Source organism: Pocillopora verrucosa, chromosome 10 (genome assembly GCF_036669915.1).
Source record: "Pocillopora verrucosa isolate sample1 chromosome 10, ASM3666991v2, whole genome shotgun sequence".
In the NCBI taxonomy this organism is placed as follows: Eukaryota; Metazoa; Cnidaria; class Anthozoa; order Scleractinia; family Pocilloporidae; genus Pocillopora; species Pocillopora verrucosa.
Genome location: NC_089321.1, coordinates 7,217,153 through 7,229,904, shown reverse-complemented (window position 1 = coordinate 7,229,904; position 12,752 = coordinate 7,217,153). Strand labels below are relative to the sequence as shown.

The 12,752-nt window shown below is 36.2% G+C and overlaps 2 protein-coding genes across 3 annotated transcripts in view; one reads left to right on the top strand and one right to left on the bottom strand.

Annotated features, from left to right (window-relative positions):
* Positions 1–24: 24 nt before the first annotated feature.
* LOC131790403 (BRCA1-associated RING domain protein 1-like) lies at positions 25–7,282 on the top strand. Of its 2 annotated transcripts, none has more exons than XM_066173108.1 (12): positions 25–182; positions 284–340; positions 1,212–1,369; positions 2,152–2,991; positions 3,200–3,321; positions 3,642–3,722; positions 3,906–4,081; positions 4,579–4,762; positions 4,964–5,027; positions 5,148–5,249; positions 5,636–5,754; positions 6,060–7,282. In XM_066173108.1, exons 1-12 carry the CDS (start codon positions 115–117, stop codon positions 6,432–6,434), a joined length of 2,346 nt encoding a protein of 781 aa, XP_066029205.1. In that variant the 5' UTR covers positions 25–114; the 3' UTR covers positions 6,435–7,282. The 2 variants fall into 2 exon arrangements, with proteins under 2 accessions (XP_066029205.1, XP_058963595.2); XM_059107612.2 differs by having other exon boundaries at positions 1,212–1,429.
* Positions 7,243–12,752, bottom strand: part of LOC131790404 (integrin alpha-6) — a 23,100-nt gene continuing 17,590 nt past the window's right edge. Inside the window, 6 exon segments of the mRNA XM_059107613.2 lie at positions 7,243–9,206; positions 9,976–10,104; positions 10,587–10,685; positions 11,203–11,322; positions 11,930–12,088; positions 12,291–12,353. Of these exon segments, the coding sequence (XP_058963596.2) occupies positions 9,111–9,206; positions 9,976–10,104; positions 10,587–10,685; positions 11,203–11,322; positions 11,930–12,088; positions 12,291–12,353 (666 nt within the window). The 3' untranslated portion in view covers positions 7,243–9,110.

The following is a 12,752-nucleotide window of genomic DNA, read 5'->3' as shown; positions in this document are numbered from 1 at the left end:
CAAGATGCAAAACGCGCGGGAAGTTTGTGTAAGGAAAAATAGAGAAGGGTAGGTTTTCGCTTGTTTCGGGTTATCATAGAGGTTTTGTCTGGGTTTTTGAGGAAGATTTGAGAGATGATCGGATGGGAAAACACGAGGAGTGCCTTAGGAAAGCTGGAAGAATTGTTAACATGCAAAGTTTGGTATGTATTTCTTGGAGCACCGCGATTGTCTTCTGCAGTTCCATAACAGGAATGCCTTCGTTACACGTTTTATGCTTATTTCACTTTTATCTTTCTATTAGTGCCAATCTTGTGTCTGATCCTTGTTCTCTTGAAGCTTGTGACCACATTTTCTGTCGGTACGTATGTGAATGATTGTATTTTATGAGCGGAGAGTTGTGTCAAGGTTATCTTGAACATAAATGCACTAAACAGCTGAATCAATTATAACATGTACTCATGAATGTAGCTTGTGTAGTATGGATGTGTCCTGTGGTGCAGGTAAGTATTCTCAAAATTCCAACGAAAACGCGTTTCAAAACTTCTATGACGATTTTTGAGATATCGTTTTGATGAGCTCAAACCAGTACCAGTAAACATATTAACTAAACCGATATTTATGGAACTTACTTTCTGGAAGGATTGTGCCTCAAGTAAAAATGTCAAGTTTCCTTCCTTGACATTGTTCTGTAGCTATAATGGGAACTTTAAAAAATGGTTCACAATAGTATTTTTAGTCACATTGGACAACAAATAACCATGAATCCACAAAATTAAACCTGGGTGAAAGTTGTTTGCTACAGGGGATATTAATACCCTCCACACCAAGTGCCTGTTTTCAGTCTACAGGGATTGTAAAGGTCCTGGAAAACCTGGAAAGTTCTGGAATTTTATTTTGACATTTTCCAGGACTGGAAAGTCCTGGTAAAAGACCACAGGTCCTGAAAAGTCCTGGAAATCTGCTTAACTCAAGCAATAAAGTTTTCAGAATATACATTGTAAGAAATGTATGTAGACCATAAGGAGAGTTGATTTTGAAATCTTAGCAACAAGAGGGTTTAAGGTGAAATTTGGAGTCCCGGAAAAATCAATCTGAGTCCTGGAAAAGTTCTTGAAATTTGTTTCTGAAAAAGTATATGAACCCTAGGTCTGAACCCTTTAACTCCTTCTCAGGAACTGCCACAGTTATCTGACTCCAAATTGTTCTAATGATTTATCCTTTTTTTGCAGTAACTGTGTAGAAAAATTGGTTGGGGCTGATTCAAAATGCCCAGAATGTGGAGCATTTGCTTGGGTGAAGAACTTGAAAACCAACCGTCAACTTGCCAACACTGTCAGCATGTGTACAAAGATAAGAAAGCTTGTTGGATCAGATGATCATGATAAGAGTAGTAGTGGTGATGATGATAACAATGTCAAATGCATCTTAGACTTAAATAACAAACCAGGTGATAATTACTGCTGAATGATGGACATCTTTCTTCTTTTGACAACCAAACTTTAACAAATTGACAGTGCTTTTGTGTGGTTTGTACTCTTATTTGTTATTTCTACTATTATTATTTGTTGCAGACTCACTTGGCTGTGCCTCACGAGTCAAAAACATTTTGACCATTGTGATGATGAATATTGATGTTGATAAGAGTACACTGAGACCATGCTAAACCACTGTGGATTTGTTAATTTAGCACAATATTGGTGTCAAATAAAATGATTCTTTCAGTGTGTCACCATTACCTGACATGTTAAAGCAAGCAGGGTTGTTTGTACTCTTATCCACAATGACAACTTGGCCAGTCAGATTGCGATATTATTGTCAATTGCATTAAAAAAAAATCATCATTTCTATTATAACACTCACAATGCTTTTTATTAAATTCTGCTGATTCTAGCTATATGTACCATCTTCACACATTGCTCTGTAACTCAAATATACAGCATCCATCTCCAAAATCAAAGGATCTGAAGTTTAAATTGTTGTAAGGGACAAATTCTTCACAACACTTTATTTTTAATGGATGAACAAGCTCATATTAATAATCCTTTATTACTTTTTTTAACAGCATGAGAATTAAATGATAATGACAATGCTGATGAGGATAAATGTAATGATAATGATAATGATGATGATTAAATAAGTTTATTGTTTTTTTATTGATTCTTTTCCCAGAAATTAAAACAATTTGGGAGGAAACACAGTCAGTGTTTGATCAAGAAGCTGATTCTTATCAATTCTCAACACCTGAAATTGTCATCCCTGCTAAGGTAACAAACAAATGTGATGTTGCCCTGCAGGAAATATCACGTAACAACAAGAAACAATCTAAGGAACCCACTCAGACAAAGAATCTCAGCAGGAAAACACAGACGAACACTGCAGCAAAAAGGGATAATAATGGGAAAGAATTTTCAAAACAAGGTCTCTGCAGGGAGCTTGGTGAACAGGACAGTGAAACATGTCCTGCAAATGAGATCCTAGCAAGTGGACAGGGATTCAAAGAAATTGTTGAAACTTCATTGTCAGGTAGTTCAAAAGATGAGATAAGAACACAAGCAAAGAAAAAATGTTTTGGAAAACATTTAAAGAAAACAAGATTAATAAAGAAAACATGTCCAGTTGTCACAGAAAACGGTGATCATGAAAATAAAGGACAGACTGATCACATGTTAACAGAAAATATTGACACTGAACAGTTGGAAGATACGGATGAGGGGGTAAACAATACTGATAAAGAAAAAGACAAAGAGAACCCTGACACAGGATGTTTTACAAGGCTAAGATCAAAAGGTCCACTTACTTCTGATGGCTCAGTTATGATGCAAAATGAGGGACCTTTACATAAAGGGAGTCCTAAAGCTGTAGAAAGCACTCCAAGGACAAGGGCTCAAAAAAGGAACTTGAGAGGAACACCACAGAGTTCTTCACTTTGGACCCTGCCTCAGAATGAGCTGGTGCTTATGAAAAAGAAAAAGACAGAGGCTACCAAAGAAATTCCTTTGAAGTCCCAAGGTTAGATTAAAATATGCTAATACAGCTGCTGTAAATATTTAATGATTGTTTACACTTGATGAAGGAGTTGACCATTTTTAAAAATATTACCAATCTGTTATTCCTTGAAAACTTCTCCATGTTTAAGCATGTGCTGTAGCTCCTATAAAAATGTCATGAATTATCTCTCTTATTCACTTTACATTGTTCATGAATTTATCTCTGGCAGGAAACAGGAAAAGAAAAATGTCAGAGCAGACTTTAAGCAGCCCAAAGAATTGTATTCTCTGTCCCCCTGAAGTCAAGAGAAATAAACGTGGAGAGACACCTCTTCATGTGGCTGCCATTAAGGTACACTGTGATAAAACAGATTTCTGATTAAAAAAAAATTGGAGATTTGGTTTTTGTGGAGGAAGGAAACTTGGAGAACAAATCTTAAACCAAAAATGAGAACCATCAGTTAACTAAACCCACAAGTAATGTTAGGTTTGGGATATTGAATCTCTGCCACAATGGTGGAAACCAAGTACATTCTTTCACTTTACCATCCTTGCTCCTTTACATGTAGCCCTTATTGTCATATACAGTTTTCTTTTTCTTTTGTCATGCATAACATATCTCTGATGATCATGTCTAGTAACTTTTCTTATCTAATATTATCACCTTCATAGGGCTGTGTGGAAACCGTGAGAAAGTTACTTGCAGGAGGAGCAAATCCTAACACCAAAGATCATGCTGGCTGGACTCCTCTGGTGAGTTACATTCCTGACTATAATATGGCAAATCTTACCTGTTTCATTGTTCTTCCAATCTTAGGTGACCTATATTTACAGAACAGAAACACTCTGTCCAAATAGTGATTTTCATCTTGATATCAATTATTCCTTAAGTTGTATCTCTGACCTTGAAATCCTGCATTTTATTTTATTCTTCAGCATGAAGCCTGTAACCATGGCTATCTTACCATCACTGAACTTCTGTTGGAACATGGTGCAATGATTAACACTCCTGGAGGGTTTGATCATGATACACCTCTGCATGATGCTGTCACCAATGGGAGAGTGGAAGTAGTGAGTCTGTTGATCTCCAGAGGAGCTGCTCTTAATGTCAGGTGGGAAACTCAATTTACTATCTCTTAGGTTTCAGTTTAAGAATTCTCTTCAATGACCTTATTTTCTAGGATCCTGTATGGTGCACATGAAGATAGCCTTGGTTGAAATCAATAAACTAATTTAATTGTGGATTTGTTTATTGGTCAGCAGGTGACCGACTCTCAACAGGTAGTCAGCTTAGTCAATGCCCCAATAGTGGTTGTCATCTTAGTTTGGATGTAGACCAAGGTTTTTTTTTATGAAGTTTGAAAATTGGCTGACCACTGGATTTCTTAAGGTTGACTACTGTACCAACCAACTGAGGTAATGACTGACTGTTAATTGAGATACATACACAGTATAATTATTGACCAAGACTGACTATAGCACACATGATCTCTTTACCCCTCCCCCCTCTCCTCCCCCCCCCCCCCCATCTGTATTGACCATTTCATGTACTGGTTGTTCCAATCTGATCCTCAAACTACCTGCTGATCTTTTTTACTCACTACTGTAGAAACAAACAGGGACTCCTTCCGATAGACTATGCAGCCACTGAAGAAATGGTGTCCATTTTATCAACATCATCTCCCAATAAGGAAATTGACTCCTCAACAACAGTTCCATCACTTCCAGACATGAAGGGTTCATCAGACTCCCCTAAGGTGTTACTTGCAACTGGCCTTAGCTCAGAACAAAAGGTATCATTTATTTACTTTGCCAAGTATCTAATTGTGCTTGTGGTAAAACAACTCATCTCATTTGATTTGTCATTCCCAGTCATTAGTGTGAATTCTGCTATAACTTACAGTAATCTTTGGTAACAGTGTTACCTGAAATTGTTGTGATGATATCAACAATGTAGCACTGACCTTTACTGAACGTGTTTACAATCTCTGTAGGTAAATATACAAAAATGTGCGAGGATTCTCAATGCAAGTATTGTCAGCCAATTTTCTCTGTCTGGTAAGTAAGGTGTTCCTGTTCAGTCTGTTGTTTCCTTAACACTGATTACAAAGAGTATATACAGTATGACTAAATATTAATCAAAAGTTAAAAATGTTCGAATTATTGCTGTTTGTTTAGTGACACACATTGTGACAGCAACCAACAACAAAGGAGTTTGCCCGAGGACACTGAAGTATCTGAATGGTGTGTTGACTGGAAAATGGATTGTGAAGTATCAATGTAAGTCCATGGTTCATTACATTAACTGGAAAAAGCTTTGTTGGCATATAATCTACTCTGTCAGAAAACACCTCCACACGCTTCATATAAACCTCCAATGTTAGTCTCCGCCTTCCCTAGGTCACATCTCTGGATTATATCAAGCATGTCTCCTAAGAAAAAGTACTTCAGAGTGGGTGATTTGATCTTACATTCGATTGCAAATGTACATAATAAATATTACAATTCTTATGTCCCTGCTAAAGAGAACCTCCTGTTTTTCCGTGAAAATTGCCTTCCTTGGCTGATTAAGAAGAGCATTTAGGGAGTTATTGTTGGCAAATGATCTAAAACTTGCCTATTGTTCAATTTTTAATCTCAATTTGTCTCACTCATCTTCTATGTAGGGATACTGAAAAGCTTGCAGAGAAAAACCTGGGTAGATGAAACACCTTTTGAGGTTGAGGGTACCAATGATGCCATGATGGATGCACCTAAAAGAGCTCGCATCAATTCTCTGAAGCAGGTTGGTTACGTACTACATTCAACATCTTGAAAGAGCCATTAACAATGTTTTGATTTTTTTATAATTTCCAAGTGACAAAAGAAAGGTGTTGCAGCAAAGTGGTTGATGAACTTGTGTACTCAAAGTTCTACCAAAGCTGTACTTAAATAAAAAAAACCCAAACAAAATTGAGGGTAAAAAAAAATGAGGACAAAAATCAAAATGTGAAAAAGCTTAATGAAAGTACGGAGTGACTAAGACTGCAACTTGAAAATTTGTGGATAACATGCAAAACAACTCTTTTCATTTCTCATTATATTTTCCAGCTTCCTGGTTTGTTTGATGGATGCCAGTTTTTCTTCAATGGTGAATTTATCCCTCCTCAACCTTCAAAAGAGGATCTAGTACAGTTGGTCAAATATGGTGGAGGCAGAATCTTATCTCGCGAACCAAAACCAGATATTGATGAATCTCTCTGCTTACCTAGAACTCCTGAATCTAACAAGGCCTCTGTCACCTTAGCCCCTGTTGCTTACCATGCAAATCCAGACACTAAACATTACAGATGCACTCATTTCATCATCTATGATTCACTGGCAGAAAAGAAGCCTCACATCTGGAACACCGGGTCAGTTTGTAGCATGCCCTCGACATGGCTTATGGACTGTGCTTCAAACTTTCAAATACTGACTTTAGAGTGAGACTGTAATGCCTTATGGTGTTCACTGACTTCATTAGGCAGAACAGATCTGATGATTCTTCAGCTACTGCCCAGAATTCTCCTGCTAAATTTTGATAACCTGAGCTGCTAGCTATTCAAATGTGGAGAATATTCTTGTTACTTACTGCTACACCCAGGTTGTTTTAACCCTTTAACTCCCATCAGTGACCAAGACAGAATTATTCCTTACAATATAAATACAATGGCAAGCAGACAAGTGATGATCTTAATCTTAATTTGGGGATTATTAGTTGATCCAATACCAAATTCTCCAAACTAACATCAAAAGAACTATATTGCAGACAGTAAGGAGAATTACTCATGAGATCTTGGGAGTTAAAGGGTTAACACCTTAATTGAGAAGAATGATCTGACCTCTGCCTATAACGACTCCACATCAAACATTTTTTCTAGAAATATTGTATTTAATATTTTCAAATTTCTAATGCAACTATTTAACAATGCTATTTGTCAGAGTTTTCATTAAAAAGCATTTAAATCTTATCTAAGCAACCACTAATATGCAAATGAGGCATATGGTGCATTCTTGTGCAGTGAACCCACAATTTTTCATTTTGTTTTTGTCAAAGCCCTTAAACCTCAGAAAGAGAAAAATATGTAACTTCTCATCTCGATTTCAATACATATCCACCAAACAAGTGAAGAGAAAATGCGTTTCATTTTCTAGAGGATCATATGGTAATGTAACAACAAATTTGCGCAGCTATTTTACAAAGAACTGTATAGTGACCAGAAAGGAGAATCGCAGTGACTTTATCAGATCTTAGGGGTTACAGGGTTGAAACAGTGCAGCTTCTTTAATGTTAACTTTGGAAAAAAGTTAGGTATTGATTATAACCCTTCATGTACTGCTCTTCCTTTGATTCATCATTCAAACTGAAAAAAAACTCTAAAACAAATGTTATAAAAAATTTAGAGGACATACAGAAGATACTGGTATATACACTGTTAACAGTTACAAACAATATGTGGTTTGGTTATCTTGTGAAAAATACATCTTCTTTGGAGGAAAATGCTATTTAATTAAAGTAAAAATAAGGCAAATAATTAATTAGCATTCATACTGTCTATTCTGACAAACAAAAGGCATAAAAAATGAAAATGAGCTCTTTGTATAAACATCCTCCTTTAGACACCTTGTAATGATAAGCATACAAAAATCTATGCCATGCCAAAAGAAATGTACCCATTAACTAGCTACCCTTAACAAAAGGCCATGAAAAACAACTTTAGAAAAATGTCAAAAATAAAACACATTAGCATCAAATAAAAATTAACATTACCGCAATAAAGTATAGCAACCAATCAAATTGGTCACAATCTTCTCTCTTTATAAGCAGTAATGAATATATATTCATCTGCTTTATTTAAAATGATTATGTTCACCTACTGATCTATTTATAATGCTGTTCAAAAAAGAATTGCCTTTCCCCCAATTTATAATTTTGCCCCAGATTAGTTATCACTGCAGCACATATCTTCATAACACTACTTGTACCACTGAGGGCAAACATGGCATCCAAAGGAAAATCACACAGAAAGGTTCTAAAACTAAGAGACTAAAAAAAAAGTCTGAGAGGTTAGCCCAACAGATAATTATACTCAAGGATCCAAAGAAATCAAATGATTCAGGAAAAAAAATGGCCAAGACAAAAATACAAAAATTGGTTTCCTTTAGACAGTCTTTACTTTTATCACCCAACTTCTCAGCTAGTAGTCAAGTTGGAGGTTGGGTTGGGATGGGTTAAAGGTTTAAGACAAGCCAAATGTCCAAAGAATTATACCAATAAAAGTGTAATTTTGTATAAAAAAAAAGTACTTGTGATTTAAGGTTAAAATTTACATCTTATTAACTACTTCTCAACCAACGTCTGATTGTATCTACTACAAGAATGAATCTCACAGGTGTTTGAGGCTGATCCAAGAGTCATAATACCATTATGACCACAACTGATATTCAGTCAGCCCTATGTGCTTCTTGGAATTTCTGCCTCTTCTTGTAGCTTTCACTACATAGTATTTACTACCCATCAGGGATCAGGGAATTTTCTGGCAAAGATTCTATGCCCTTCTACCAAGATGTGGAGAATACTTTTTCTAATACTGCATTTCTTAATGAACACCTTGCACTATGATATCATAATACTTGCATGTGCTTAAACCATTTTACGCATCAAAGGTCTTAAAAGCTAAATGTTTCTCCCATGCAGTGTCCAAACTGATGTGTGCTTTTAAGCTTACAGCAAAGTTGGTTCTTGTTAGTAACTGAAATGACAGGAATTTGTCTCCTGCCAACTTTAAATAGGGATTTATAGACAACCGTTATCAAACAAGATAACAATAAATTAGATGATCATCTAAGTCTAGAAAACAGTCTGAGTGAAAACTTGATTTTGGCAAGCCCTTGATGCACACAAAGAGGATCACATGGTTCAGGCCCTCTTAGAATTTGTTCCCTACCATCAGCCAAATGAGTAATACAGCTTTCTGTTGCTGAACACCACTGATCTGGAGGTCTAACCAACTCATTCTGTAATAATGCAAAACAAGTTGTACCCATGCACCTCTGTAACTCTGTCCATATTGTTTGCAAATCTAGTCTACTTTAGGAAGATTACTGTCTGTTGTAACAAATTTAAGCATGGTATCCCTTGCCATTATCCAACATTCTGTCAATTTCTTCTGGGTCAGTAATATTCTTGTCAAACTTTTGTCGCTTGAAAAAACCAAGCTGAAAAAAAAAAAAAAAAAAAAAAAAGCATGAAATGTAATTGATATACAATTTAAAAGAATATAAAACCACTTTAAAAGGTTAACCCAGCATGCAAGGACCACAACATCACTGAATCACTGATAGCATTCATATGAGAACTGACCATCAGATGACATGAAGTCTAGCTATCCTAGAAATCATATTTGTTGTAATTGTCCAGTTGCCAAGTAGTAGGGTTTTTTTTGCCTTTTAAACCCTAAGAGTGACCACCTTCTAATTTCTCCTTAAATATCACCCCTGAATCAAACATTAAGGTCGCAATAACCAAGGAAATGATCACCAACTAAAAAAGCTCTTGATTGTTCAACACATTCTCCTTGTCAGCATCTTATCAATTGTACAGATAACAGTGTGGAGAATGTGCATACTGATGATAGGGTGTAAAGGGTTGACTAGTTCTAGCAATTGCAGCCACTGTGTTGATCTTATATACACAGGGTTTTAGAATCAAGGAAGTGGCAAGGTTCAGCAGTACTTTTCTGTATCTAAAATGGAGAAATTTGAGAAAGTTTTTGTCTCTGTCACTGGAACATTCCCAAATTCAAACTCGTTTAAATAGGTACATATGATCACAGACTGAGAGAAAATAAGGTCACATCAACTTGCCGAGACAGCAATATACAAGGTGCAGTATGTCACAAACTTTAATTTTCTCTTTCATGTATTCTTACGCTAAGTTTACAATATCATTAAAATATGAAAAGCAGTTATGCCCTGCTCAACTTACCTTGTACAGACAAAAGACTATTAGTACCAAAAGAAGAACAGCACTAACTACACAGACTGGTATAACCCATTTGGGGAGACCCTTTGAAGGAACTGCAACATTGGCATCTGGGTTTAGTTGAGTACCAACCTGGATGGTTGAAACATAACAAGTATGTGAATTCCATGAGCTGACAGTCATTGAATGATGATGAAACAGGGTGATATTGACCACTGAAAATCACAATTCCTGTTGCAGTCAACAGAAAATGATGCATAAAACTCTTACTAACAAACAAACCTCAACAGTGAACTTAATCCAAGTTTTTAGGTTCAAAAGCTGGATTTTTTGTTGCAATGATGGAAACTCTGAATGTTGCAGCCATGAAATAGAAAATCACCTCAGGTTACACCAAAACTTCCAGCTCTAGCTTTTTCATTTTGTTAAGTCCTTAAGCGTAACACTTTGCTTAACTCCAGGGAATGAATGGTGATAACAAACTGTCAGATGAGATGCTGGCAGGGGGGGGGGGGGAAGAGAGGGGAGGGCAGGGAGAGATGGAATATCACCTCATATAGGAAGAAAAGCAATACAAGGCTTGTGTGCTGACTTTTAGACAGTGTTTAATTTACCTGCGCTTTGTTGTTTTCCTTGTTAGTTTCTTGCACAAAAGTATTAGTTGATCTTACACTTGCATGGGATATTACTCTTAACAATTCACCTTGATAATCCTATGAAAGAAAATTAAATAAGTATAATGCAACCCTGTTTACCTCCCTACTTACCAACTCAACTACTCTGTTATCAGTGTTGATAATACCCTGCAAGCTTTAACAACTGTAGGGTTCCTCACACTACCATAGTCATTTGGTCATCAGGCACACTGTCTTTAATAATTTAAGTGTTGACACTTTTTACCAAACACAAGATGGAAGACTGCACAGAAACTCAACATTTCACATGGTGATGACCAAAACATATGTATCTTAACCCTTTGATCCCTAACAGTGACTAAAATCTAATTTCTCCTTACAATATCACACCTGAATCACATTAAGGCGGGTCACAAGAATACAGGAAATGATCACCAACTAAAAAAGCCCTTGATTGTCACACAAATTCTCCTTTTAAGCATCTTAGGAAATGTACAGAGAACATAATGGAGAATGTGCATACCGATGTTAGAATGTGGAGGGTAGTATCTTATATAATCATCATCAAAGTACCTAAGAATTGTTTGTAGCCTACCTCTATCATGGTACCATTCCAAAGACGAGATATAACTGTAAATGTCACATCATCACCAGCTTCCAAAAATTTGATAGTGCAATGTATATTTGTACACTTTGCAGATCCTAACTTGCAGTCCTATAAAAAAGGAAAATCAAATGCTTATCCTGGTTAAATAAGGAAAGTTGATTTTGATATTTGAATCAGTTAAAGTAGCCAAAATTGAAGCAACACTAAGATGGTGTTCTAAAAAATCAGCAGGCAAGAAAGAATATCAGCTAGGTGTCATTTTCAACCCTTTCCCTTCCACTGTTCTAAGGTGTTCATGTAGCATTGGAGATGACAAGAATTCATTGGCTTAATTTCCATGGCTTGAGCTATTATTGAATTAATCAAAGAGAATATTTTTTTTTTTTTTTGGAGAATATTTTTAGATTTTTTAATTAAATTTTAAAAAAAATCAAAGAGAATATTCTCCTCCTTTTAGCATTATTCTTATGTAATTAAATTTCTTATTTTCAAGCAAAAACATTTCCCCTTTGAGTATAGTAATAACATACAGCACCTCCCCTCCCTCCCCCCCCCCCCAAAAAAAAATGTTCCAAGTCAAAGTGATTACATCATATTGCATTCATGTTATTGCTTTACTTGCTAGCTTTTAAACAAATGCTGAAAGTTTCACCCCAAACTATTTAGGAGACCTTCACAAAGCAATCATTACGCAAAGATGTATAGTAGAATTTACCAGGTCAGACTGAAGCTTCTCTGGCTTCTTAGGGTCAGTTTCTCTTTTGACTTTGGAACTTGACTCTGTCTTTTCCACTGCACGCCTTCTTCGTCTTTCTACCATTGCGTCAACTGATGTGTCATTCTGTTGCTGTCCTGAGCTGCCACCAGATGATGTCTGAAAGATTTTAACAAGCATCACTCACAATCAGTTAAATACAGTAGAACCCCACTAACTCAAACAGTTTACTAAAATCCCCCCTGTAACTCAAACAAGAGCCTGATACCCCACAACATCTGATATTTAACAATGACCAATCTTGATATTAAGAAGATGCGAGACTATGGAAAGGGCAAATGAAGTGATTTCAGTTATTTACCTTTAAACCAAGCATATTCAGTTGCCCAGGTTTTTTCTCACAATAAGCCCTATTTCCATCAACCTAAAAAGGGAAAATACCATGACAACATTAAACCACCTCTACTAGCTTGAGTTAAGGAGACATGATGACAGAAGGTTACCATAGGGCAACCGCTGGGTTGTTCAAAACACAATTAATCTTATACAGGATTAGTGTAAACTTTTAATTGAATTTAATACCTTTGCAAAGGAATTTTCGTTTGTATGTTTTTTCCTGTTAGTTTCAATTCATACTAAGATATAATCCTGAAAAAACCTGCACTCTTCTACACAAGCAACTAAAGCCAAGGTTAACTGTTAATCCATTGATCTTGACCCCCTTTCGAACGACCCGACCCAGTGTTATTGAGATGTAGTCTTGGATGAAACACTTTATTACATCAGGGTCTCTCTCTGCCAGGAACCTGTCAGGGAAACCTGA